Here is a 25,206-nt window from a genome sequence, read left to right as displayed (position 1 = left end):
CGAGAATGAGTTGTTGTTCATTCTACATGGAAGAGGAGTAGCTCTGGGTAAAGATTACCAAGGGTCGAGAAGCCTGTTTTGATTCGGTTGTGTAGCAGGTGATAAGACCAGGGACAAAGACCAAGTCTATGGTCACCGAAATCCCGAAAAGTGGGACCTGATTCGGGGTCTCATTAGTCGGTCAAGAAGAAGCATGATGTATAAGTCTCTTGATACATACCTAATATACAACTCCCTGAGGCCAACTGGTGGACGCGGATTTGATATAGTTTGCTTTTGATGGTAATGGATACTCTGCATAACCTACATAAAAGATAAGTCATGGATAATTGACTATGGGACATTTTCTCAATACATGTAGTTGTACATGCAATAATTCAAGAAAGTATGGAAATTATCGGCAGCTACACCGGATGGATTCGGAGAATTATAAGATATGTGCAGATGAATACTCATTGCCTGCAACTTGGCCAATACGTGCATTCCAGCTCATGGGTCACCTTATTCTCTGCCTTCACCATTCCATATCCGGGGGTGGAAGACCATGAACATGGAATAGACCTCGGACTGTGCCCTGTAGAGACGATATCGGGTATCGCTGAGGCTGACCAGTATCTACCTATCTACGTGGAGGGTTCTGCAGCTGGATAGGTTGTATCTAGATAGCCGATGGCCGGGCTAGAATTGACGGGTGGAGCACGGGCTACTAGCGACTAGCATTTGATCCGGACTTCATCCTGCTTGGTGGAGTCGTCTATATGGGTGGGGCGCCAGTCTCCAGTCTCCACTATCTGGGCGTGGCAATCTACTACTATCTATCTAGTATTTGATTTTGCTTGCAAACATTTTGCTGATTTTCTATCTAGAGACTCAATGATCTGCGATCATCGGCTGTCAGGCCGGAATTGTGGCACCCATAATGAATAGATCCGCATTGTGGCCTGTAGACCTATAAACAGACATGATATCAACTCAGATCTCGGACTATCCAGATTACCTGAGACGCTGGTCAAATTCTCATAAAACAAACATCATCGACTTGGAGAAAGATCCTGCAAACCAATCCAAATATTAAACCACAACCGCTTAATCCCACAAAACTCCACTCTCCAACCTGTTCACACACACTTTCTCCCAGCCACAAGACATTCACCCCCCCAACCACTCCCCCACCCACTTCTCAACCCACGTCCCCTTCACCCCCTCGACACCCCTCAACCTCTCACTCCTCTCCGCTGTACACCTCGTATCCAAAACATCCTCCCCAACCTCCTGCGCCATCGCCGCCTCCAAAAACCCCAGCAACTTCGCCGCCGGATTCCTCTCCAACGACGCCTTCAACTCGCCATTCTTGACAGCATCCCCACCCTCTCGTCCCGAAGACTCAATGTCCGATCGCACGCGCTGCACCCATTCCTTGGCTGGGATTATCTGCCCCGATAGACCGATCGCGTTGGCGACATGCGGACGGAGATTATTCCAGGTTTGGGGGTGGAGATTGAGTGGGTGGTGGACTGTTACTCTTCCTTCATCTTTTTCCTCTGCTATGTTTTCGGAATGAGATTGAGGAGGGGGAAGGAGAGCAAGCTCAACCAAAACGTCAGATAACAGGTCAACTGGGACCCAGTCGATACGGTCGAGCGTCGGACCAAGGGAATCCGGCAACGCGCCGACGTGAACAGAACTGAGCACCAAACTGGGAAACCACTCGCTCTTGTTCCAGAGACCGGGGTGGCGAACAGGGCCGGAGATTTGGCCGACGCGGGCAAAGGAGGTGCGTGTGCCGGGGGCGTGGGCGAGGAGGTGCTCGGCGATGTATTTGCTCGTCGCGTAGCCGGTTGGAGATGGGACGGTGGTGGTGGTGATGAGGGATTCGGGGACGAGGGTGGTGGGGGTGTGGTGGCCCATGATGGAGCTGATGGAGGAGATGAAGAAGAGGGGTGGCGTGTGGGTGGCGTGGTTGGTGAAGTTGAGGAGGTTGATGACTCCGTTGAGGTTGGGTTTGAACGAGGAGAGCGATAGGTTGAAGTTTACGGTCCAGGCGTTGTGAATGATGAGGGTGGTGGTTTGGGAGAGGTGCGCCAGGTCGGAGGGTTGGAGGCCGAGGTTGGGCTGTGTGAGGTCGGTCGTCCAGAAGGTTACCCGGGAGGGGTCGATGGGGGTGAGGTTGTAGGAGGCGGTGCGTTGCTGCTGGGTGTCTTGGGCATTCGGCCGTCGGTTGAGGCAGTGGATGTGGGATACTGTTGGGTTGTTGAGGAGGGCGTCGAGCAGGTAAGTGCCCAGATGGCCGGTTGAGCCGGTGAGGATGACGCTGTGAGTTGGGGGTTGTTCGACGGTGCTTGGGGCCGTGGATGGGGGTTCAATCTGGCTCAAAAGCTCTTCCAGGAGCTGGTCACGCTCTTGGAGGGATGCATGCTTTTGAGCCTCGGTGGACGTCTCCAGGTGATGGTGCAGGTCGCGAGCTGCCAGGGTTAGGGCTGTCACTGTGGGGTGGAGATAGATGACATTGGGGGTGAGGGTTGGGATGTTCAGCCCACGCTTGAGGACTCGGGTGGCCGTGATGGTTTGGAGTGAGTCTAGGCCGAGATTGAACCAGTTCTCTGCGTCGGACAACTTGTCGGGACTCCACCCTGTGATGCTCAGGACCGTTCCTCGAATGTACTCGGCCACTGCAGTGGCATCATCCACCCCGCCGGGTCCGGGCAACTCGCCCTCCTCCGGATCATGCTGCTCAGACAGTTTATCGGCATCAGCGTATAGTCCTTCGAGCTCCTGCGCGTATAAGGCCAATGTGCTAGCACGTTGTACGGTTCCCTTGCTGGAGCGTAGCATGGGCTTCTCGGGAGTCGTGAACAGGATATGGCTTTTTGCAATACGAGCATGGGCAGGGCACTCCGCATTCGCATGTACGATGCTGGGCCAGAGCTGTTCCATCACCGCCGCACGCTCACTCGTACTGAGAGTCTGCCCCCCGAGCTCCACCACAAGAGCCGCTTGGAAGCGCTGCGCACCGGCAACAAGAACCCCAGTGACCTGCGAGCTTGCAGCAATGATGTGCTGTTCCATCGAGACCGGATTGGTCTTCTCCCCGTTGAGGAAGACGATGACATCGTCAATGCGAGCCGAGGTGCGCCAGAGATCCGACTTTGCAGGATCAGGATGGCGGATTACCAGGTCCGACGTATGATATTCCTGCAGCTCGGGAAACACACTAAAGCAGAACTGCTGGAACTCCGACTTGGGGTCACGAACCATCACAATCTCATGCTCCTCCCCGGAGACGTGGCGCAGTTCAACTCCCACTCCCGGATTGGATTTCAGATAACGCCAATCCGCCCGGAGATCTCGGTTGGATTTGAAGTCAATTGTGGTGATGAACCCTAACTCCGACGCGCCGTACTGATTGACTAGTCTCAGCTTGCGTGCGACACTGTCTCCGATCGCCTGGGGGACATCTCCGCCACAGTAGACTAGGTGCTCAAGGTGCGTGCTGCAGTAGTCCAGGAGCTCCGGCGATTGCGCTAGTTCCTGCACGATTGATGGAGGCACCACGGCGAAGTCGAACGGGGTCTGCTTCCTGGTGGCGACCATACTCGCGGCAGTGGGCAAGCCCGCCAGCGGTAAGACAAGGGTTATGCCCACGGGTATAGTAGCGAAGAGGAAGAGGGCCAACCCGGCGGCCTGTAGGAGACATGATAATCAGCATGAGGGGCATGTGAGAATGGAAATGCTCCGTACATGGAAGGGAGGCATCGTCAAATACAGCTTCTTGCCAATGCATGGACCCTTAACTCCGAAGGAGGGGCTCAGCATTTGCGTATGTATGTGCTTGACAGCAGCATCGAGGGTCCAAGTAACGGGCTTGGGAATCCCCGTGGACCCGGAGGTATGCATCACGACCAGTCCATCCTTAGCAGCTTCGGGGTAAGTCTTGGGGTATTCGAAGTAGGGATATTCGGTGGTCAACAACTCCTCAACGCTCGGGACATCGATGATCTCCAGCGGAGAGGCTTCCAGGATGGTTGTCAAAGCGGGAGGTCACGGTGTGGGGGCGAGCAAAGTGGTACAGTTTAGTCGCTCAAGGAGGGACCGATGGGCCACCGCGCTGTTGCGTGGCGAAGGGGTGAATATCTGCCGGTCATCGTCAGCTCGTGCTAATCACCACCGGAGAGGGATCCCATCGTACGCAGTATCCAGCCTTTACGGCCGCCAGAACCAAGGCTGGGTATCGCAGGTCGCCTGGGCCCACGTACGCTAGTATCTCTCCGCGGCCAGGGCCCAGCCGCTCTGTCAGCCACCCCGCGAGGCCATTAATCGCGTTGGCCAAGGCGAGGTAAGTGATCGGGCGGTACCCCTCATCGCTTATAGAAGAAGCAGGAAATTCGGCGTAGACGGCGTCTGGCTTGACCTTGGCATAGTGGTCCACAATATGGGGGAAAAGTTGGGAGCGAGGGTCGAACTCGGAGGGAGTTGGGGCTATCATGCTTTCGTTCAGTTTGTGTGTGGATTAAATGTTATGACTCCTACGGATGGGAGGGAAATGTGCTTCTATTTAACGTGGCCCTGACCCTGAATGACATGGAGCAAGAGCAGCCCGGGCTTTTAGCTTTTCGCTATATTGACAGACCCATAGAGTTAGTTGGCTGCTAGATATAGTACAGTAGCACCGCCCGCCGTTAGTGCTGACGGAGGGGGCTATTCATCTCCAGTGCGGAGCTACAAACCCTCCACTTGAGGCCCAGGATTGTCCACTAAGCTCTCTTGGTTCGAGAAGTGGAGCGAATATACGCGATGGAACCAATCGCCAATGTGGCAGTGATAAACTACCCCAGTCAAAGATCTGGTTGCAAGGCAGCTCGCCATGAATACCGCATTAACTTACCGAGAGCTGTCAATCCACAACGGTGATGCCCGACTCAATATGAGACCAATTATCACCCACTCTCTCCACACTTATCTCAGCCTCGTCCTTCCTCCGCAGCCCTTGCTCCTCTCGCACCCAGAAGTTGTCGGAACCCTGCCCCGACTTGCCGCTTTTAGCCCGCCCGCGGCACAGGGAAGAGTCGCATCGGTCTAGAACACGCTTTGTCGGGTGTTTGTGGTTAAACTGATCAAAACCCAGTACCGAAGCAAGCAACATTGATTAGACGTATCATCCCGCGAAGGTTAGGGCCCGTGCAGCGGAAATCGGCTGAGACCAAGTCATCCGCGAACCCGTTGGTTGAAGGGACAAAGAAAACCATCGCACGTATGTAGAACTTCCATCGCCAACCGGATATTTAACTTTCTAGACCCTTTCTTTATATGAACTGGTCTGTATCACTCTCGCAGTCTGTTCAAAGCACAACCTCCAAACATCACGCATGATGGTCCTCGAATTCAATATTCGCCGGGTGTGGTTCTGATACTCTGTCTGTAAAATGTCTATACCCCCTCTTCTCCGCCTCTCTGCTTTGTATCTTCCCTGTCACTAAGCATTTTGGTGGGACAATCCATCGAAGAGTGAAACCATCGTTCTCAAGATAGATTCTTGATCGCAAACCCCGCAGATCCCGAGGATCATTTTCTTTGTCCCCAAAACTCAGAAGCCCCATAGCGATGGCCATTCCCCAAGTCCACCGCGCGATAACCTGATCGAAACCCCAACTGGACCAGTCTATCGCATGTAGAATGAGGCGAGTATCGCAGAACACGGGTAAGGGGTCCGGCTGCCGATGACAGGGCGACACACGTGAGCTGTTGATCCCTAGTTCTATCCAACAATTGCTAACCAGGCTTCTTACAAAGAAAGTCCGAGGCGAGGATACCAGTGGTTCTTGCGTCATCGTGTTTAGCCACGGCTATTGGTTTGGATGAGGTGGGTAATACAAGCTTCCTTTCACTCTGGTGTCGAGAATGACGGTCTGAACCATCTGCAAAAGCTCTGGCTTGATGTATCCTTATATCCTAGTACGTTTGTATTTCTTCTTATCTCTGAAGCTGGATCGTTGAGCATGTGTTGTTGGACTACGGATGCCGCCATTGGTCACCTGGTGCTGCTCAAGCCCTAATTCCTCTGTAGGTGGCTTTAGAAGGCCGAACGACAGAATACTTGGGCCTCCTGACCGATCCACCCAAGACAAGAAAGATGGAAATTATTACACCGCCCTGTCACTTCAAGAAGGATTCTTCCAGTTCCCAACTATTCTACACTTCAAAGTGGCGAAAATAACCTGGGGTTAGACTACTTTCCCGCCTTTCCCGATTTGAGCACAAACTTAGCCTGTCACTAAGTATCAATTTGGATGTCCTTGCGAACCCCGATACCGGCAAGACTCAGGCTAGATTATCTAGAGGGGCAACTCCTAATGTCAGCGCAATTACTAATGCCATTGCCATGAGGCTCAAAAATTACGGGCAGTAGTGGGATAGTTTAATCGCATCCTATTTCGTGATTTGCCCTCCTCTCCGCCCCTCCAAGTCTTGGCACTGGCTTTCCGACCACCTGGCCTGATCTGTTGTAGATCTCAATCCTCCTGTCTTTCAATCATGGCTCGAGATAACTGGATGGGTGGCAGTAAGCAGTATATTGGCATATTTGAAGCAGTAGCCAGACACAGTCGAGAATTGATATCCGACGACTGGCACATTTGTTGCCAGAACCCCGCGTGATCCAATCCATGGGTATAGTGGTGTCATTCGAATAGCTTCCTGTGCTATGGCCATCGGCCCTAACCAGCTGCCATCGAACCCCCTTGCGGGAAGAGCCGCCGGGCGCCCGGGGGCAAATTAGGGATGGAGATTGCGAATGGTCATAGCGCCTGTCTTATCTTTCCCGCCCCTCGACACAGCCTGAACCGATATCGGGTTGTTGGTAAAGGGACATAAGATAAATCAAGCGACAGGCATGATGCTTTTCCTGTTCCCCAGCGGCTTAACATCTATCCAACTATCTATCGGCCTTGGTTTCCATTGCACCCTTCAAACGCCACGTGGGGTTCTGTCACCTACGACGGATCTACCCGAGTCAATCCGCACTATATAACCATGGGTGCCACCACCGATAGCCTGCCCCAGCCTTTCCCGGAGGAGACCATCATTTCTCTTCTCGAAGCCATTGGCCTTGGCCGTCCCCTGTCCATCAAGCCACTGAAAGTGACAGCCGCCTTCCACATCATATACGTGCTCACCTACTCCCGCGAGGCGATTGCACATCGTCTGAACCCCGACAGCCTCCCATCGGGCCCCTCGAGTGGAGTCGACCTGATCCTTCGCATTTCGGGTGACCATGTCCCTCGCATCAAAACCGAGAATGAAACAGCCATCCTCACCTGGCTACAAAACAACACCTCGATCCCCGTTCCAGAAGTGGTAGCGTTCGACGTAACCGCCTCGAACCAATTGGGCCGGGAGTATCTCATCTGCAACCGGTGCCCCGGGGAAGCGATTTCCGATATCTACGAGACACTAACCGAGACGCAACTGGACTCCATCCTCCTGCAGCTGATGAAGATGCTATCGGAGCTCCACCAACACCCATTCACGCAGATCGGCGGTCTCACCTTCTCAGACGCAGAGACCCGAGACATCACAGTGGGTCCCATTCTGGACGAGCACTTCTGGTTCACCTGCGACATCCCGGCCCTCTTCCCACCCACTGAAACATTCACCAGCCTAAACTACAGTGGACCCTTCGACACCTTCGCAGACTATGTAACCGGCGCCGTGAAGTCCTATATGCACGTGGCCCAGATCCACCCTTCGCTCGCCCCCCTCCGCCCTTTCCTACCCCGAGTCTCTGCCTTCCTCGGCCTCCTCCCCTCCCACGCATCCACCCTAAACACAACCCCTATCTACCTAGCCCACAAGGACCTGCATTTCGCCAACATCCTCTACGATTCCGTCACTGACCGCATCACTTCGATCCTGGACTGGGAATTTGCTGGAGCCGTCCCATACCCGCAATGGGACCCGGTCCGGGCGTTTCTCTGGAACGCGAAGCCCGGACAGGAGTCCTTCGATGAGAAATATCGTCTGCGTGACCGCTTCTGGCAGCTTTGTCGGGACAATGGCGCGGGATTCTTGGCGGATACGGCGTTTGGGAACGAGCTGCAGGAGAGTGCTCATTTGGTGAGGAACTCGTTGAGGGGGATTACGACCAATGTGCCGCGGGGGTTGCATCCGGAGGCAGTGGAGAAGTGGTTTAAGGATTTGGAGACGGGGTTGGCGGCCTTTGGGGTTTAGAATCTCTTTTTACGGTGTTGATGTGTGCTGTGGGACGTGAATGCGGTTGTTGAAGGGGGATTTGGGTAATTATTTTTGGATTGAGCTTGAACTTGGAGCATGTGAGTTTCTGTTCTGTTTCAATCTTCTATATCAATATAATTTGGGTGGTAAATAAGGTATATTGACGGAGTCGACATATAGGCTACCTACAGACATATATATATGCCAATTTAAAGAACCAACAATGAATTATACAAAACATGCGACTAGGACTCGGTTCGATTTGATGGAGGGAAAATTCGAGGCCGAGGCCGTCTCTTCCCTCTCCACCAAGCTGCACAACACTCGCCACATCACAACCCTGAGAGGACTTGCACAGACGAGTTGATAGCTCATTTCATAGCTGTTGCAGTCATCAACTACATGCTCCAAGTGAATCTGTGATCAAAGCATTCGCACATACTATTGAAGCAGGGTCCGTTCAATGCAGTCATGTTGATGGTATTGGGGTAAGCTTTTAGTGCAGGGCTATGTCGCCAAAGTTTGATGCGATATACATCAATTGGCCTGCTGGCCCAATGGTAAGGCGCTTGACTACGGATCAAGAGATTGCAGGTTCGAATCCTGCGTAGGTCATTTCTTTTTGTCTTTTTGCCACTATCCGCAGTGAGTGGGTGGGTGGTGTGGGTCTTGGGCATCCCGATACACGAAGGCACCGAAACTGTGCGGGAGGGTGTGGTGGCAGGTCTCTCTTTTTTCTTTTTCTTTTTTTTTTTTTTTCGTCCGGAATTCTTTTCCTTCTGAATTATCTTTGCGATTATGACGATAGTTCAGGTAGCAGTGCCTTTTTTTTTTTTTTTTTCCAAACTTCTGTCTCACTATACTTTGAAATGTTCATTCCTAATCACCCGCGCAGCTGCTGTTAGATTTAGTATATAAAGGGAGGGAAAGTAGTTCCGGGATGCAGAGCTTCGCATACATGGCGGGGACCTTGGATCAAGCCACAAGCCACTAAAACTATAAAATCCCATTTCTGACTGGCAGAGCTTCCAGAATATCTATACTTAATCCCACAACAGCCACCGATATACCAAAACCAACGAGCGCGTGCCCGGGTGGCCCGGTGTCTGATCCTGCCCCTGCGGGGACCAGTGATGCCCGCACCTAAAACTCTGTGTCCCGCGCTGTAGAGTGCAGAAGCCCATCCAGTTCCCCACTAGCAATATCCACTGTTAGACCACTTACGCGAACAAACCAATCGGCGCATACGGAATAGACCTTTCTTAATATCTCGCAATAATGTCCATGTGGGGAGTGGTGGTTGTGGCGACGAGCAGCTCATCCTCAGCCTTTGAGCGATGAGAGAAATCTTGCGCATCCGGACTGACGTCATCCGAGACGGGCCCTAGCAGGCCATCAGCCGCGTGGTTCGTGTTATGTCGTCACCCAGATCTGCAGATACACGAATATTCAAAGATATACGAACGGATTGCCCATTCAACCAATGGTCTCTGCAATGTCGACGATGGACGATAACCACGTACTCCTTTTGGGAAAAGTCTTCTGCGGGCGGAACAACAGACTGACACCTTGACCACCAGGGCCTATATAGCAAGCATTCCAGCCAATTTCCCCCTCCCTTTTTCCATCCATTTATCTGTCACAAACCAAAAGCAACCGAAATGGCCTCCGTCGACCCAACCACAAGAACTGCCTACGGAGCGACAAACTGGGAATCCTACTCGCAGGGCCGTCCGCCCTACCCAGCCTCCCTCACCGAGATCATCTATGCTTACCGACGTCAACACGCCGACGCGCAATGGAACCGCCTCGTCGACATCGGCGCCGGATCCGGCATCGCCTCCACGAACTTCATGCGCGACTTCAAAACCATCCACAACTCGGATCCCAGCGCATCCAACGAAGCCCAAGCGCGCGCGTTTCTACCCGCCTGGGCAGCCCAGCACGGTCTTGACCCGACATTCGAATACTCCCAGTCAACAGGGGAGGACGCACACACAAAGGTCGGCGAGAACGAAACGGACCTCGCGATCTGTGCCACGGCCGCTCACTTCATCGACCCCGACGGCCTGGTTTCTTCGATCGGAAAGATCCTTCGGCCCGGGGGCACCATGGCGGTGTTCAGTTACTGGTTGCCGACGTTTCCCGGGTCTTCGGAGCGATTGCATGATGCGTTTGCGCGGATGTTTGAGGATGTGGTTCTAAAGAAGCGTGAACGGGACAGTGACGAGGCGACACGGGCTCATGCGGCGAGGGCGATGGAGCGCCGTCTGGTCGGGCGCGGAGCGTTGGATTCTGTGCCGCTGCCCGAGGAGGTGTTCGAGGATCCGGTCCGGGTGTATATCAATCCTCCGGTGGATGGGGCCGTGCCCTATAAGGGGGTGTTTTTGAAATATTGGCCGGCCGGGCCCCATACGGACGGACTGGATCGGGTGCGTGTCGGCGAGCGGATTGTCGGCTATCACACTGGAACGGATCCAGAGGCGGACGGGTGGGCGTTTGATGTCGATAAGATGTGGTTTGTTGCTTTCTTGAATACATTTCGCTCGTCGGATCAGAAGCTCTCGCCGGAGGATCCGGGGGAGGAGCTGCTTGGCTGGGAGAGGGTTTTTGATGAGGAGTGTCCGACAGGCAAGCTCCGCGTCGTGTGGACGGCGTATCTTGTTCTGGGGACGCGGAGGTGATTTTTCATCTATCGAGGGAGATGCTCCATGGTATTATCGGGTTGTATAGATGGCGAATGCTATGACTCTGGTGTTCTGCAAAATTGTTATCGAGCGAGATGGGTGTGTTGGTAGCCCTATTACTAGATATTGCATCGACTGGAGATGACATCCGTGCTTGTCAAGGAGTTCGGGCACCATCCTCCTTTCCTCTGTCCGGATTATTACTTACAGTTCTGTAATTCTCTTTGCTGCCGTGATGGAAATATTTCCAATAGCATAGGAAGAAGTAAGGTAGGGGTGGATTTAGTTATGTCGCACCAAAGCTTATCTCTGTGCAGCGTTGTACAAGATGGCAGCCATGTGGTAGCAAATAGTATACAGCCGAAAACAACAACATTGTACAGTGATATCCAGGTCTAGCAGTTTACTTCGAGATAATTCATTCATGCAATAGTCCTAAGGCATCAAACCCCACAGCAATAAGGTGCACGGACAGGCTGAGTGTTGGCTGCGCACTGTGGAGACAATGCGATTAACCAGGAATGCAGAGGAGGAAGCCTCTAGGATCAAGTCTCAAACAACACATCGACAAACTTTCAGACCAAAATGCTTCACTGATTCCGAACCAGAGTTTTGAACCTGGCTGGAACACATAGTCTGATGCACAGCTATCTGATCAGCTCATGTCTCCGCGAGTGCTTACTATCTTATTACTACACCATCTCACGCACCAGATTCTCCCACTCCAAGTGAAACGTTATAGTAATCGTCAGCAATCAGATACTGTGCTTATATGCTTTCTTTAAGGAATTGCCCTGGCCGATTCTTACGCAGGGGGGCACTCCACTCCCACGTGGGCAATGCATAGAAGTTGAACAAGTCCAGTTCTGAAACCGAGAAGCACCGGTTTTATCATCATCTTCCACCCCTCCCATCCCAAAGCCGCTGCCGAGAAAAATGAGGGTTTGATTGACAATTAATTGCCCAACTTCAAAGATCATCATTCTATTACTTGTCTCATTATCAGAACATGTTCCAAGGGTGTTTTTCAAAAATACCCAGTGTAGTAGGGAATGCAACAAGAATACAAAGGTATTACATCTTCTGGTGAGTAGGTCTGGTCCATGCTTAACCCCTTATATCACTCGCATCTGAGCTGTCATTTCACTCACCTCTCCCACAAACAACCCTCAAGGCTGAAAACAAAAAGAAATAATAAAGAAATACCGAAGCGAAGCCTATGCGACCGAAAAAGAAGAAAAAGTAAGCAAGCAACACCTGTTTTTCAAGAAGGAAATGCGCGTAAGCAAGCAAGCAAGCAAGCAAACAAGGCCTTCCACGTAACCATCTCGCCACCTCACCCCCAAAACCCATCTCAACCCCAGAAATCAACAAAAAAAAAGGGCGAAACAAAAGAAAAAGAATCCATCTATTGCCCCTTCGCCCCCCTCTTCCACTTAGCCAACGCCCAATCCCGAGCCCCAAAAACGAACCCGGGGTGAAAGAGCGTCAACAACCCACAAGCCAGCACCATCATCGCCCCCTCCAGCACCATAAACGGAATCTCCTCGTTGGCCAACTTCCCGCCAAACCCGCCCTGCAACTCCGCACACCGGAACACGCTCCGCACGAAGATAAACAGACCGGCCAGACACAGGGAGATCATAAACCAGGGCTCGAAGGACCGCTGCGCGCGCAGGGAATCAAACGCCGGGTTGAGCGGGAGCCCGTTGCGGGTGGACCGGCGCACCCGCAGATAGAAATCCAGACTCAGGCAGGCGAAGAGGAACAGGGACACCACCTGCCATGCAAGGCCGCCGACCATCGTGTGCACGCCTGCGCTCTGCTCGGACGAGTAGGCGGAGGCGATGGAGGCGATGGCCCCGCCCGCGGCTTGCAGGATGAGTGCGATGATGTCGAAGGTGATGAAGATGTAGGTGTAGACCTGTGGGCGGAAGCGGGCGTATTCGGCGCCGTAGATCGTGATGAGCCGCGAGAGGGTCAGGTAGATGGCGGCGGAGAAGAAGGCTGGGGCGAGGGTGAGGCAGACGAGGTACCTGTCATATTGTTATTAGTTGGGTGAGGAGGGGGGGGAGAGCGTCTGAAGTAAGATTGGGAGGGAACTCACATCAAGAACCACGAGAAAGAGAACATCGAGTAGCGGAGGAGAATCCGTCCGATGTAGCCCAATACTTCAAGGATCAGTCCCAGAAGCATGGCGATCATGTACCCCCGGGTCTTGCGCGAGATCCCGAAGAAGAGCTGCAGCACGAGGAAGACGCCGAAGATGGCTGTGTAGAGGACGTTGCCCGCCAGATTCGGGTAGTATCGCACCCACGACAGCTGCTCGCCGTCGAGGACGAGCGGGCAGGTGCATTTCGTACATAGCGAGGTGTCGTTCAGTAGAGTCTGGTTGAAAGCAGCGAGCGTGACGTTGCTCCAGTCGGTTGTGCAGCCTGTCATGGTGAGTGGTGGGTTGGGTGGATATGAGGGAGGGAGAAGGGGAAAGGAAGTTCGCTGTGGAGGTCCAGGAAGAGAGAGCAGGAGGGAAGAAAATCAGGTTGACAGACAGACAGAGCAGATTGCCGATGTCAAAAGTAAGCATTAAGAATTAGAAACAGTGGGCAGAGGCTCCAGAAAACAGCGCGAAGGGCGGATTTAATGTTGGGGCCGAGATTGCTTACTATACAGTTTCAGCCTGGATCGTAAGCAATCCTTCGACGGGGATTCTGTTAACACAGCCACTCTTGGGCGTCTAGACAAGGAAAAAGATAAGAGAAAAATAGGCATCGAAATTCCTAATGAATGGTAAACCCCAGCCTTGTCATCTACACTTCTGGGGCCTCAGGCTAACCTAACTCAGGGATAATAATAGCCCTATTACTAAGTCCCACGATGGTGGGTATACTGCTGTACTCAAGTATACAGCCCTAGGCTGCGATATGACCCAGAGGCTGAGTGGCTTGAAATATTCTAACTTTAGCGTGTCCCATACTTCCTTCAGACTGTTGCTGCCTGGATCCTATCCTTAATCGACTGACCGCGTTTTGCCCTGATGCTCAGACCTGCATTTGTGTCACCATGTTTGCTCAAGCCACGGCTACTATGCTTGTCGAAAACCTCGGCGTCTCCTATCGCGAGAAACACGAAACAGGAATCGCAGCTCTGACCAATGCTGCCTGGGCCCTGGTTCTCAGGGTCTATGCGGAGTCGCCCGAGGAAGTCTGCTTCGGGTAGCTCTCGGCAGGACGCGACGCTCCCCTCCCGGGCATCCAAGAAGGAGTGGATGCTTTCCTCACCATGCTGGTCAGCCGTCTCTCTTTTGCAACGTGCACCAACAGGCTGTAACACTCATTCCATTCGAACACACCGGTCTGCAAAATATTCGTCGTCTCAATAAGCAGGCCTGTGCGGCTATTGACAACATGGGACATCGTTTTGCGGTGGAGCCGAGCATCGGGGACAGTGAGGCACTCGACGACGGCATGGAAATCGTATCCGCCGACCTGCCAGAGGGCTTTTACACGGATTCCTTGGTCGTTCGCAACTACGACCACAGTGACGGAACAATTGACGTGGAAGCTCGATATGATCACACCTTGATCTCTGACCGGGATATGCAGACTGCTTAGCCAGTATAACCATGTGGTGGAGCAACTGGTCAGTCAACCGGAGACGTGCGTTCGTGATATACAAGTGCTTAGTCCCGAGGACATCGGTGAGATAATGGAATGGAATGGTGATCTGCCTGAAACGGTACAAGAGTGTGTGCATTAACTGATCGCAGAGCGAACGAAGGAGCGTCAAGACTCCGAGGCTATGTGTGCATGGGACGGAAGTTATTCACTACATCGATGCGGGGTGGCTGTGTGTGTGTGCCGTCTGAGAGCGAGCGACTGAGCGACCTCGCTGGCGCAGTTAACAAGTATAGAGTGAATTGGTCCTTCCACGTTCCGACAACTGCAGAGACACTCGATCCGGAGCAAATGCCAGGCTTGAAGCATTTGGCTTTGGGTGGGGAGGCGATCAGTCGCTGGGCATCTCGAGTAACACTCCTCAATGTGCGTACCCTCTCCTTCTCTCTTCATGTGGTTCTTTCCTCCCCCACCCCCAGTGCTAACCCATAAACAGTCATATGGACCCTCGGAGTGCAGTATCTGGACTAGTGTCTCGCATCTGCACCCGGGGATCTCATCTCCGAACAATATCGGCCGAGGACTCGGTTGCCGGACATGGATCACCGAAGCAAATGACCACAATCGTCTGGTGGCGATCGGTTGCGTGGGTGAGCTCTGCGTCGAAGGTCCAATCGTCACACGGGGGTATAAAGCCAATCCCGAACAGACCGCTGCTGCCTACATCGTGAACCCAACATTTGCGAGGAGTCTGGGCATCCAAACCATGCGCATTTATACAAGACAGGTGACTTGATCAAGTATGACTCAAACGCCACTATCCTCTACGTCGGGCGCAAGGATAGTCAAGTGAAGGCCCGTGGGCAGCGCATTGAGCTGTGTGAGGTGGAACAAAACATTGTGGCCCATGGCATTGACGCAGATGCTGTCGTCGTTGAAATGATCTTCCTGGGTGGTAACAAAGACCGCGTGGCCTCGGTCGTGCGTCCGAGTCTCTCCAGGTCGTGGTCAAGAAGAGGCTGACATGGCAGACGATCACCGATGAGATATCCTTTGAGCAACGCGGTCTTCCCGTAATTGAGTACGGAGGCCGGCTCTGCTCCTTTGCGATCGATATCAAGGCACGCAAGTTTGTCTTGGCCCTCCATCATGTTCTGTATGATGGCTGGAGTGCCAGTGGAGAAGATCTACGCTGGTGAGCAATGCCCGGCGGGACCAGGATTTAATGTCTTCATTCGACATCTCTCTCAAGTAGATCGAGCCGTGTCAGACGGCTTCTGGAAAGATCAACTGAGCAGTACACCAGCTTCACCTCGGGGAGGACGGGTCGGCTCAAGGGAATCGTAGTCGAGCACGGCAATCTGCGCATGAGCGCACAGGCATACGGTGCACAGTTCAAGGTCAATCCCGGCACCAGGGTGTTCCAGTTCTCGGCCTACACATTCGATATTGGTCTCGGCGACATATTCATATCACTCCAACGCGGAGCCACAATCTGCACGCCACCTGAGTGGGAGAGGTTGAACGAGCTTTCTGGCGCCATCACCAAATATCAGGCGAACTTCATGTCGGTCACCCCATCGGTGGCGAAGCTTCTCCGCCCAGAAGTCGTTCCAACACTGTGCACCCTTGTCCTCGGTGAGACACCCACTCAAGACAACGTCCAAACCTGGTTGGAGAAACTGGAACTCGTCATCACTTGGGGTCCAGCCGAGACCACCATCTATGAATCGGCAACGCCGCCGACAACCCGGGAAACAAGTGCACAAGGCCTCGGAAACCCAAGGGGGCAGTCAAATGTGGCTGTGTGATCCAGACGATCATAACAGGCTAGTCCCCCTTGGCTGCGTGGGTGAAATTGTTGTCGAGGGCCCGCTCGTCTCGCGTGGCTATCTCAAGGACGACGCAAAGACGGCAGCCGCGTACATCGAGGATCCAGCCTGGGCTAAGAGGCTGGATCGGAAAGACAATCAGGTGAAGCTTCACGGTCAAAGAATGGAGCTGGACGAAGTGGAACACGCCATGTTGGCACACAAAACAGTGCGTCAGGCCATCGCGCGCATTCCTCGGCACGGACCGCTCAAAGACAAGCTGGTGGCGATGATGAGTCCCCATGATGTCTTGTCGCCCAGCTCCCCCGTTGCAAACAGAATTATCGTGCTGAATGAAGCCTACCATGGTATCAGAATTGGACGTGAACTTGCTTGCTCCGGTGCGTCGGTTGCTCCAAGGAAACCTGCCAAGCTACATGGTGCCAACGGTCTGGATTGGTGTCGAGGCTGTTCCACTGAGCGGCAATTCTAAGATTGATCGGAAATCGGTTGATGCCTGGCTGCAAGAAATGGATTAACAAACCTACGGCTCGCTGCTGCGCGATGGAGGCAGTGACAACAACGAGGAAAAGGTCCTCCGCCCATCCAAACTTTATGCAACCTCATCAGTAATATCCTCGGCTTAAACTCGGACACACTTAATCTCAACTCCTCATTCCCGGGCAGACTGGAGAGGTGTAGATTGACATCCATCGTGAATCATCTGCCACCAACACCATTTACATACTATTCCGGATCGAACCCAAAGTAAACCCCGAATCCACCACAATACTCGTCCCATTAATGAAGCTTGCAGCAGGGCTGCAGAGAAAGATCGCCGCATCAGCAACCTCCTCCGGGTACGCCACCCTCTTCAACGGACTCATGTTAGGGATCAGCTAAAGGCAAAGGCGCATTCTTTGCCGATTCCGGACGCAGCCTGTGCTGGGATGAGTTATGGGACTCAGAAGAGCTGGCAACGAGCATAGCATGACAACTCACCCCGGTGATCAGGGCAATACCTCCGGGCAAACTGGTACTTGAGAGAGCCATGGCGAAATGTCCGAGGGAAAGTAATCTTGGGCTCTAACGGCACATGCAGCGAGGGGCTGAGTTTGGTTTATTTATCTCAGCTCAGCCTCCATTAGTTTACAAGTCCGGAGCATGTTCTATGCTCCAGTACTCGCTCCCAGTAGACGAACTGGCGAGTGGCGACAAAGAGGGATAAGCACTACTAATTTCATTGACGATCGATAATGCCGGTTTGCTGGGATAATTTCCACTGGACTAGGGCGCGCAAGGCTGCGGCTCTTGCCTTGTGGTGACAGGAGCCGTTGAATTGTTCTTGGTGCCTGTGATGGGGAAGCACTGCGGCCAAAGGGAAGCTTCCCGCCTGCGTCTTCCCAGAATCACGGATGGAGATGGGGAGAACCCGCTTGGTACACCGTCATCCGGGGAGCCCCCAGGTCAATACATCCAGGGCCTACGATTGCATGCAATCACTGCAGCGTGAGTACGATATCCAGCCACACGAGCGATACTGACCGATGGGAAGACTTTGCTTGTGCTTGTTCCTCACGAACCTTGAAATCCATCCCAATTGTCACCACAGCCTTGACCAGCTTCCAACAGAAACGCGATTTGTCTAGGCGCAACATGGTTTGTCACCATGTTCGAACTACCGCAGAGGTTTCAAATCGTCACGGTGGGGAAGAAGTTCAAAGCCCCCCTGCTTTACTTGGTTCTTTTCGCATCCGTTGTTCGGGTGGTTGCGTTCGCCCTCTTGGGCACCCTAGATGACTCGTTGGAGATCCCTGCCCGCCAATACGGATACCAGATCCTGGCTGGGCTTGGGTGCGGGATTAATATTAGCTTGCTGATTCTGATGATGCCCTTTGCCGAAGCGCAAGACCAGAGGGGGGGGGGGGGGGGGGGGGGGGAGGTCTTTCCGCCTCTATTGTCCCAAAATGGTCATCTTGGCTCGCTTCGACGCGCTAACTCAGAGTCCTGTAGCGGTCGCAATGGGCTCCGTCGCCCAGTTCCGGGTCATGGGAGGCTGCATTGCCCTGGCCATTGTGACAGCAACGTCGAATACCTTGAAAGAGCTGCCACCGACCACGCAGAGTCTGATTCGCCATGTGTTTTCGGCCAGTTATAACCTGCAGATGAAGGTGCTGGCGGGGTTTGCGGGTGGACAGATCATTGCCTCGCTTTTGAATTGGCAGAAGAACCCACTCGTGGTTTGGCTTGAACTTGTGCTCGGTCATCGGGGGGGTTGATTGATGTGTGGATAATGTAAATACCGGGTCTGCGATGCTAGGCAGAGAGTAGCAAGGAATTAAAGGCATGGAAAGGGCGAATTTTGAAGATAAATTCCCATTTGTCTCAATCAATGCTTGATTTCTTTGTTGATCGCCGGTGTATTTGGGAGATCGTTATTATCTGATACAATTTCTCTTCAAGGCCGGATTTCGGTGCAAGATCGCGACTCCACAGCCTTATCCACCACATAGGATCTGTCAATCTTGGTTGAACACTCGAGAATGACGCTAACTGATTCTTGGACTGGGTGTTACGGAGCACGCAATACACACGGATGATTTGTTCGCTGGGATGCGCCACCCGCAATTTGTACAACAGTAAGGGAGGATTCTAGAGGACACAGCAAAATGCATTGCAGGGGTTGACGGGATAGCTTCTACCTTCTAAAAACAACGTCAAAACAGGCAGGTTTTTGTCCTTCAAGGACTATAAATGCAAAAAGACAAAAGGAAAAGAAACATACAACAGAAGGGATTCGCTGGTGGTCACCCACCCAACTACTAACCTCCCGGCGTGTGGCTTAAGTACGGCTGAGCGGACGGGAAGCCCTGTTCTCCACACCCTATGGTCGTATGTGCTTGTTGAAGGAGAGAGCTGGGTTATATGCAATGCGTTTTGTGAAGTTTTCTCACAAATATTGGCATCAGAGTTGGTTCATATTCATGGATATATGCGTTATAGGTGGTATTTTATCCGAAAGCCTTTCTAATATCAGCTCTTTACTGACACTCTGGCCCAAAGTTACGTTGATATGGAGGTAAGGGGGATGTTCGTTCAATTCAAGTTATCTTATGCTTGTCGTGGCTGTGTCGTCGGCAGTTGTACATATATATATCCCAGTCTGAAGATAGCCATCAGAAGTTTTCATCCAGGTGTAATTTGCCAGGGAAGACAATCACGAATTTAGATTCACCCAGACCTAGATCAAGATTTACCACACTGATGCATATTGGCGGCACTACCTATGTTATGAATACCCTGACTTGATGCTTGTGCCTCCCAAATTCCTTGAAGCCGAGATCAACAACACCATTCCACAACCACATCGGAGGTCGACAGGTGAAATACCTGGAATCAATAGCAGCTTACCAGGACTACTCGGATCTTTGTAAATATTGTTTTCTACCCTTTGGATCTGAATCCAGCGGCTTGATATGACCTGTTGCTGGCTGACTGCGGGCGTTGCAGGCAAACTCTGGATAGTGCGCACTTTAAGCGTCCGACTTCATAGCCCGTAGACCTACCTATGCGTTGTAGTTGTCACATTCCGGTAGACCACGCCACTAATATTGCATTTAAGTGGAACCGGTATCTTAAGGATACTGCTGCTGATGATCGAGATATTGTAATATTTCCGACACCATAAAAAAACAGACATAACCCCCCTGAGTCTCATTTCTAGCTTATTGCCGTCTGAAATGATAATTTTATCTTCAGTTAAGCGGATTGTGCTAAGTGAGGTTTATCACTGTGATTCCCTACTTGATGCACTGCTTGTTGAGAGAGGCTGCCTTGATTGGCGATAGCAATCTGAACTTCTTGATGGGAACCAACATCCATCCCATAAAATATATTGCTCCAGTAAAGATATCCATTGCTCCAATAGAGAGCACAGATTCACGATGGTACTGGCATTAGATGGTGACAATAGTAAGTTCTGGTAAGCCCATCCATCTCCATCGACTCCTTCCCGAGTGTCTCTCTGCCTGTGTCTGCGACCAAATCTACCCAGTGTCAACCGGAGAAATGTCAATAACTTGCCATAAGCAGGATAAATCTTGATATTCCAATCCCAAAGACACAAAATGATTGATAAGCCACCATGGTCGATCCCACCCAGGAATCAGTGTTGAGAGGTTTGTGAGCAAATAAAAATGTGATCTCTCGAAAATCCCCAGCCATCCATGATACAGACAATTGGGTGGTATAGTTTGCCGCAAGCATGTATGTTCAGTCCGTCGGGACGGCCTAGAAATGGGGTCGACACTTGAATGTCGGTAGTTATCGCGATGATCTCTATTGACCCTACCGAAGACCCTCTCAAGACTTGCCACCGCGAGATCTAGGCCCCTCGGACCGAGTTAGTTCTTGATCTGGGCGGTTTACTTCCAGTCTATCCCGCTTGGTCTCTTTCGGATTTCGAGTCGCCGCTGAATAACACCTCCATATCGTGCTCTTTTCTCGAAATTCCTGCACTCGAAGTTGGTCTGTGCAAACAGGATTTACATCCCCAAAAGCACCTGAGCAGCAAGATCGCATGTAAGAAGTTCCCACCCATGAAACAAACCCCAAAGACATGGCCATCCAAGCACCCCGACTCCTCGTCCGTGCAACCTCCCCCATCCAAGCCACCGCTCACCGACTCTTCGCATCAATGAATCGCATCATCGGACACATCATTTTCCACCACCATCGCGGAGTTTTACGCGATCGCATGAGCCAATATCACCGTCCCACCACACGAGCCGGGACGACATGAGGGGGATGTTTCTATTCTTGAATTCCGCGATGGGGACGGTGGATGGAACATCCCGCCTTCCCCCTGCTGCTCCCATCCCAAAGCAGGGCGATGAAACCCGAGCAGGATGGCGTGCAGACCACTGCAGGGGGTGGGTGTCCTCGGAATTAGGAAGAAACCCCAACCCGTGCCGGCACGGACTTCCGACTAGGGAGCAATGGGAAGAATGCCTTCTGCTCTAACCAGATTCTGTTGCGGGCTAAGCTTCGGAAGGATGGATTCAGGGAAGAGAGTTCAGGGGCATCCGATCGCTGCGGAAGATGATTGGGCTTCGAGGCATTTAGGCTGCTTCAGGGTTCGTGGGTTCGGTTGCTTGGGGGCTGGAGGGCCTGAGGCTTCTAGCGCTCTAGCACAGGCACTATTTGCCCTGGCGACGGACACTACTGCCGCTTGGGGGATGGTAGACAGGGGCCCGAGGGCTGCGATGGTTGTGATTGATCACCCCAAAGTTGAGCGTGAACGGTGGGGTTTCAGGATGAGACGATTTAGGGTTGGCTCGAAACCGCGGCCGCTAAGCAACTCTACCCGCCCTGGGATCAGGGGAACGGGGCCATCGAATCCACATCCACATCCACATCAACAACAGGCGATGGACTGAGTAGAAGAAATGTGATAATGATGAAGGGGGCTTTGATAGATGTTGGAGAAGACAAGTAAAGGAACAAATGTAAACGCGATCGAACAATACCGACCAGCCCTAAGTCCAAAATGCCCGCAACGCTCGGGAGAACCAAGGATCTGAGCCGGCGCAGAAGATCCCCCCATATTCGGGAGAATTCAAAACAGGCAATGTGGATCCACCCAGCAGGGGTCTCGATCGTGATACACTTGCACTGGGAACTGGCCCGTCCCCTTCCTGGCCGTCCAGCAGGCATCTTTAAATTTTATCCGGCGCGACGCAGAATTGGTCACCAGCGAGCAGCTCTTCATCTCGCTTGCTACCCAGACCACCCGTTCCTGACCCAAACTCGAAATTGGCTCTATTAAGGCTTGTCTACCGGACGGGAGTCCTGCCAGGTTCACATCGCACCCGAGCGATCATCTTCCACGCATTGGCCGGCTTCCCCGTCCCCGTAGCACAACCCTCCGGCAGTCTGGCTGGATATCCGGGTCTCTGGAGTCTAGTGTGTTTCGACGCAGCGACGCCGGACTGTCTGCGAGCCGAGATTCCCTTCCTGAATAGGCACTTTGCATCCCCGTTGGTGATAGCCTGGTGTTCCCCGTGAACAGTGCGCCTGCCCTAGCTCGACCCCGTAGACAAGTATAGCAACGCGATCTGATCCATCCCGCGCCAAATCCCCACTCGCATCCGCCCGTGCACGTCTGAGACGCCCCTTCATGGTTCAGTCCCAGGGTTTTTTTTCCAAACCTTGGCAGCTTCCCGATCCCATCTTTCCGTATACCCATTACCGCATCCGTCTTCGGGCTGCTTTTCTTAGAACCATCACACTGACAAGAAGCCTGGACCCAAACACCCGCGGTTTCATGCCCCTATCCCCGAGGGCACGGAACCATGTCTCTCACCTGTCGACTCATGCTTCAGAAAATGCATATATAGCCACCGAACTTCCGTCGTTCCAGTGACTTTTTTCTTCCATCCTCATTCTCCTCATCCTTCTCCTCCCTCAACCGTCTTTCTTTGTCTCTTATTTCCTTTTGCAAATCGCCTGCGGCGCTGCGCTTCTCTCCGTTTTTCCAGTTTCTCACAGTTTGTTCTCCTCTCGTTTCTTCTCGATTCCGGTTTTCGACAAGGTACGCACTTCAGCCCCAGCCCAGCCATCCATCCACCCACCTATTCGACTTCCCCCGCGAGCAAAGGTTCAGCCACTGACTGACCAAGCAGAATTCAAAATGGTTCGCGTTTCCAAACTCTCGACCGCCGCCCTCGCGACTACGGTCACCGTCTCCGCCTTCCCCATCCCCTGCCTTCTTCCCTTCCTCAGCGGCGCTGGTAGCCTCCTCGGTGGGCTTGGCGGCAGCGGCAGCGGCAGTGCGGACCTGGGTGCCAGCCTTGGTCTTGGTGGCAGCGGTAGTGGCAGCGCCGGCGCTGGTGCCGGTGCCTCTGGTGGTCTGGGAGCTGATCTCGGTGCTGCTCTCGGCCTTGGTGGCGGTGCCAGTGCCACTGGCGCTGCTGGTGCTGGTGCTTCCGGAGGCGCTGGCGCTGGCCTTGGTGCTAGCCTCGGTGGCTCTGGCAGTGCTAACCTTGGTGGCTCCGCTGGTCTGGGCGCTGGCCTCGGTGGCTCTGGTACTGGCTCCGCTGGTGCTGGCGCTTCCGGATCTGCTGGTCTCGGCGGCTCTGGCTCCGCTGGTCTCGGCGCTGGCCTCGGCGCTGGCCTCGGCGGCTCCGGCACTGGTTCCGCTGGCGCTGGTGCCTCGGGCTCCGCTGGTCTGGGCGGCTCCGCCGGTCTAGGTGCCGGTCTGGGCGGCTCCGGCTCTGCTGGTCTCGGTGCTTCCGGCACTGGTGCTGCTGGTGCTGGTGCCTCTGGCGGCGCTGGCCTCGGTGCCTCCGCTGGTCTGGGCGGCTCCGCTGGCCTTGGCGGCTCTGCTGGCCTCGGCGCTGGCCTTGGTGGCTCCGGTACTGGCTCCGCTGGTGCCGGTGCTTCCGGATCTGCTGGTCTCGGTGCCTCTGCTGGCCTCGGCGCCGGTGCCGGTCTCGGTGGCTCTGGAACTGCTGGCGTCGGTGCCACTGGCACTGGCGGTGCTGGTGCTGGTGCCTCTGGCTCTGCTGGTCTCGGGGGCTCTGGCTCTGCTGGTCTTGGTGCTGGTCTCGGCGGCTCTGGTACTGGCTCTGCCGGTGCTGGTGCCTCCGGCTCTGCTGGTCTCGGTGGCTCCGCTGGCCTCGGTGGCTCTGCTGGCCTCGGTGCTGGTCTCGGTGGCTCCGGCACTGGTAGCGCTGGTGCTGGTGCCTCTGGCTCTGCTGGTCTCAGTGGCTCCGGCTCTGCTGGTCTCGGTGCTGGTCTTGGTGGCTCTGGAACTGCTGGCGTCGGTGCCACTGGCACTGGCGGTGCTGGTGCTGGTGCCTCTGGCTCCGCTGGTCTCAGTGGCTCCGGCTCTGCTGGTCTCGGTGCTGGTCTCGGTGGCTCCGGGTCTGGTGATGTCTCCGGCTCTGGCTCCGGCGGTGCTTCTGGCGACGTTTCTGGCTCTGGCTCCGGCGGTGCTTCCGGCGATGTTTCCGGCTCTGGCTCTGGCGATGTTTCCGGCTCTGGCTCCGGCGATGTCGGCGTCTCTCCCACCACTGCTGATGTCCCCTCTGCCACCACCACTTGGATCAGTGCTACTACCAGCGTCAGTTTCCCCGGCGGCGGTGCCAGCGGATCGATCACGGCTTCCGGCAGCACTGGCGGCAACGGCGACTCTGGAGCTGATATCGGAGCAGATGCATCGGGGAGTGCTGATGCGAGCGCCGATGCCTCGGCAGATGCCTCTGCTAGCGCGAATGCCAGCGCCAATGCAAGCGCTGATGCCTCCGCTAGTGCTGATGCCGCCGCTAGTCTTAGTGCTGAGGCCTCTGCTAGCGCTGAGGCGCAGGCTACTGCTGCCTTCAGCTTCTCTGCCTAGATGATAGGTGTGTTCTTCTTCTTCTTCTTCTTCTTCTTCTTCTTCCTCTTCTAAATCTTTCTCTTTTGATGCATCTCACTGATCATTTCTCTCCTGCTCAGGCATTTCGAAGTCGTCTCACTACAACACATACACGACACGCGAGTGATGGTCCTTGCGTCCATGGGAATCGATTGATCCAACAAAATGATTCATTGAGGAATTGAGGGAAGGAAAGGATGGGGGTTTTTCATTGCTGTCATTCGTTCATGATTATACTTGTCTAATATTTGTCATTCGTTGAGAACTTGCTGTGAGTTTAAGTTATGATACAGGCTACCAGTCCGCTATATTGATAATTAGAATTCATGCCTGTTATTGCTTCATATTTCGCCTTCTTCGTCGTCTCTTGTAGGAAATCGCCGTTTTCATGTTCGAATAGTTCGAACAAGTATGCGCTGATCATCAATTTGCAGCCCTTTACAAATCCT

The 25,206-nt window shown here is 53.5% G+C and overlaps 7 protein-coding genes and 1 non-coding gene across 8 annotated transcripts; 6 read left to right on the top strand and 2 right to left on the bottom strand.

Moving 5' to 3' along the window:
• Positions 1-1,149: 1,149 nt before the first annotated feature.
• Positions 1,150-4,483, bottom strand: BO70DRAFT_403864 (acetyl-CoA synthetase-like protein; the record flags this gene model as incomplete). Its single annotated transcript, XM_025547052.1, has 4 exons — positions 1,150-3,681; positions 3,739-4,010; positions 4,068-4,131; positions 4,187-4,483. 4 exons carry the CDS (start codon positions 4,481-4,483, stop codon positions 1,150-1,152), a joined length of 3,165 nt encoding a protein of 1,054 aa, XP_025400029.1.
• Positions 4,484-7,026: 2,543 nt separating this feature from the next.
• Positions 7,027-8,223, top strand: BO70DRAFT_428852 (phosphotransferase family protein; the record flags this gene model as incomplete). Its single annotated transcript, XM_025548017.1, has 1 exon — positions 7,027-8,223. One exon carries the CDS (start codon positions 7,027-7,029, stop codon positions 8,221-8,223), a length of 1,197 nt encoding a protein of 398 aa, XP_025400028.1.
• A 546-nt stretch (positions 8,224-8,769) lies between these two features.
• Positions 8,770-8,841, top strand: BO70DRAFT_t152. Its single transcript has one exon. It is a non-coding gene; the product is annotated as a tRNA-Arg (tRNA).
• A 632-nt stretch (positions 8,842-9,473) lies between these two features.
• Positions 9,474-11,269, top strand: BO70DRAFT_361682 (class I SAM-dependent methyltransferase). The gene has a single exon (XM_025543097.1). It carries the CDS (start codon positions 9,888-9,890, stop codon positions 10,908-10,910), a length of 1,023 nt encoding a protein of 340 aa, XP_025400027.1. The 5' UTR covers positions 9,474-9,887; the 3' UTR covers positions 10,911-11,269.
• A 634-nt stretch (positions 11,270-11,903) lies between these two features.
• On the bottom strand, positions 11,904-13,494 carry BO70DRAFT_313993 (RTA1 domain-containing protein). The gene is made up of 2 exons (XM_025540265.1): positions 13,021-13,494; positions 11,904-12,949 (listed from the first exon to the last, which is right to left on the bottom strand). Exons 1-2 carry the CDS (start codon positions 13,353-13,355, stop codon positions 12,322-12,324), a joined length of 963 nt encoding a protein of 320 aa, XP_025400026.1. The 5' UTR covers positions 13,356-13,494; the 3' UTR covers positions 11,904-12,321.
• Positions 13,495-13,973: 479 nt separating this feature from the next.
• On the top strand, positions 13,974-16,831 carry BO70DRAFT_403859 (acetyl-CoA synthetase-like protein; the record flags this gene model as incomplete). Its single annotated transcript, XM_025547051.1, has 8 exons — positions 13,974-14,125; positions 14,516-14,610; positions 14,658-14,953; positions 15,024-15,177; positions 15,237-15,405; positions 15,492-15,683; positions 15,783-16,332; positions 16,397-16,831. The coding sequence occupies 8 exons, from the start codon at positions 13,974-13,976 to the stop codon at positions 16,829-16,831; spliced, it is 2,043 nt and encodes a 680-aa protein (XP_025400025.1).
• Positions 16,832-18,305: 1,474 nt separating this feature from the next.
• Positions 18,306-18,617, top strand: BO70DRAFT_428848 (uncharacterized protein; the record flags this gene model as incomplete). Its single annotated transcript, XM_025548016.1, has 1 exon — positions 18,306-18,617. One exon carries the CDS (start codon positions 18,306-18,308, stop codon positions 18,615-18,617), a length of 312 nt encoding a protein of 103 aa, XP_025400024.1.
• Positions 18,618-22,786: 4,169 nt separating this feature from the next.
• On the top strand, positions 22,787-25,100 carry BO70DRAFT_361679 (uncharacterized protein). Its single transcript, XM_025543096.1, has 3 exons — positions 22,787-22,930; positions 23,022-24,743; positions 24,838-25,100. The coding sequence occupies exon 2, from the start codon at positions 23,030-23,032 to the stop codon at positions 24,734-24,736; it is 1,707 nt and encodes a 568-aa protein (XP_025400023.1). The 5' UTR covers positions 22,787-22,930; positions 23,022-23,029; the 3' UTR covers positions 24,737-24,743; positions 24,838-25,100.
• The last annotated feature ends 106 nt before the right edge of the window (positions 25,101-25,206 follow it).

Source organism: Aspergillus heteromorphus (genome assembly GCF_003184545.1).
Source record: "Aspergillus heteromorphus CBS 117.55 chromosome Unknown BO70scaffold_10, whole genome shotgun sequence".
Classification (NCBI taxonomy): Eukaryota; Fungi; Ascomycota; class Eurotiomycetes; order Eurotiales; family Aspergillaceae; genus Aspergillus; species Aspergillus heteromorphus.
Note: the sequence above shows the minus strand (reverse complement) of the source record. Positions and strands in the feature narration are given on the sequence as shown.

Bases quoted from the DNA above. Each gene is read 5' to 3' on its own strand.
- BO70DRAFT_361682 (XM_025543097.1), top strand. From the start codon at position 9,888: ATGGCCTCCGTCGACCCAACCACAAGAACTGCCTACGGAGCGACAAAC.
- BO70DRAFT_313993 (XM_025540265.1), bottom strand. From the start codon at position 13,355: ATGACAGGCTGCACAACCGACTGGAGCAACGTCACGCTCGCTGCTTTC. The intron at 12,950-13,020 runs GTGAGTTCCCTC...ACAATATGACAG, and splicing joins TCTTTCTCGTGGTTCTTGAT to GTACCTCGTCTGCCTCACCC.
- BO70DRAFT_361679 (XM_025543096.1), top strand. From the start codon at position 23,030: ATGGTTCGCGTTTCCAAACTCTCGACCGCCGCCCTCGCGACTACGGTC.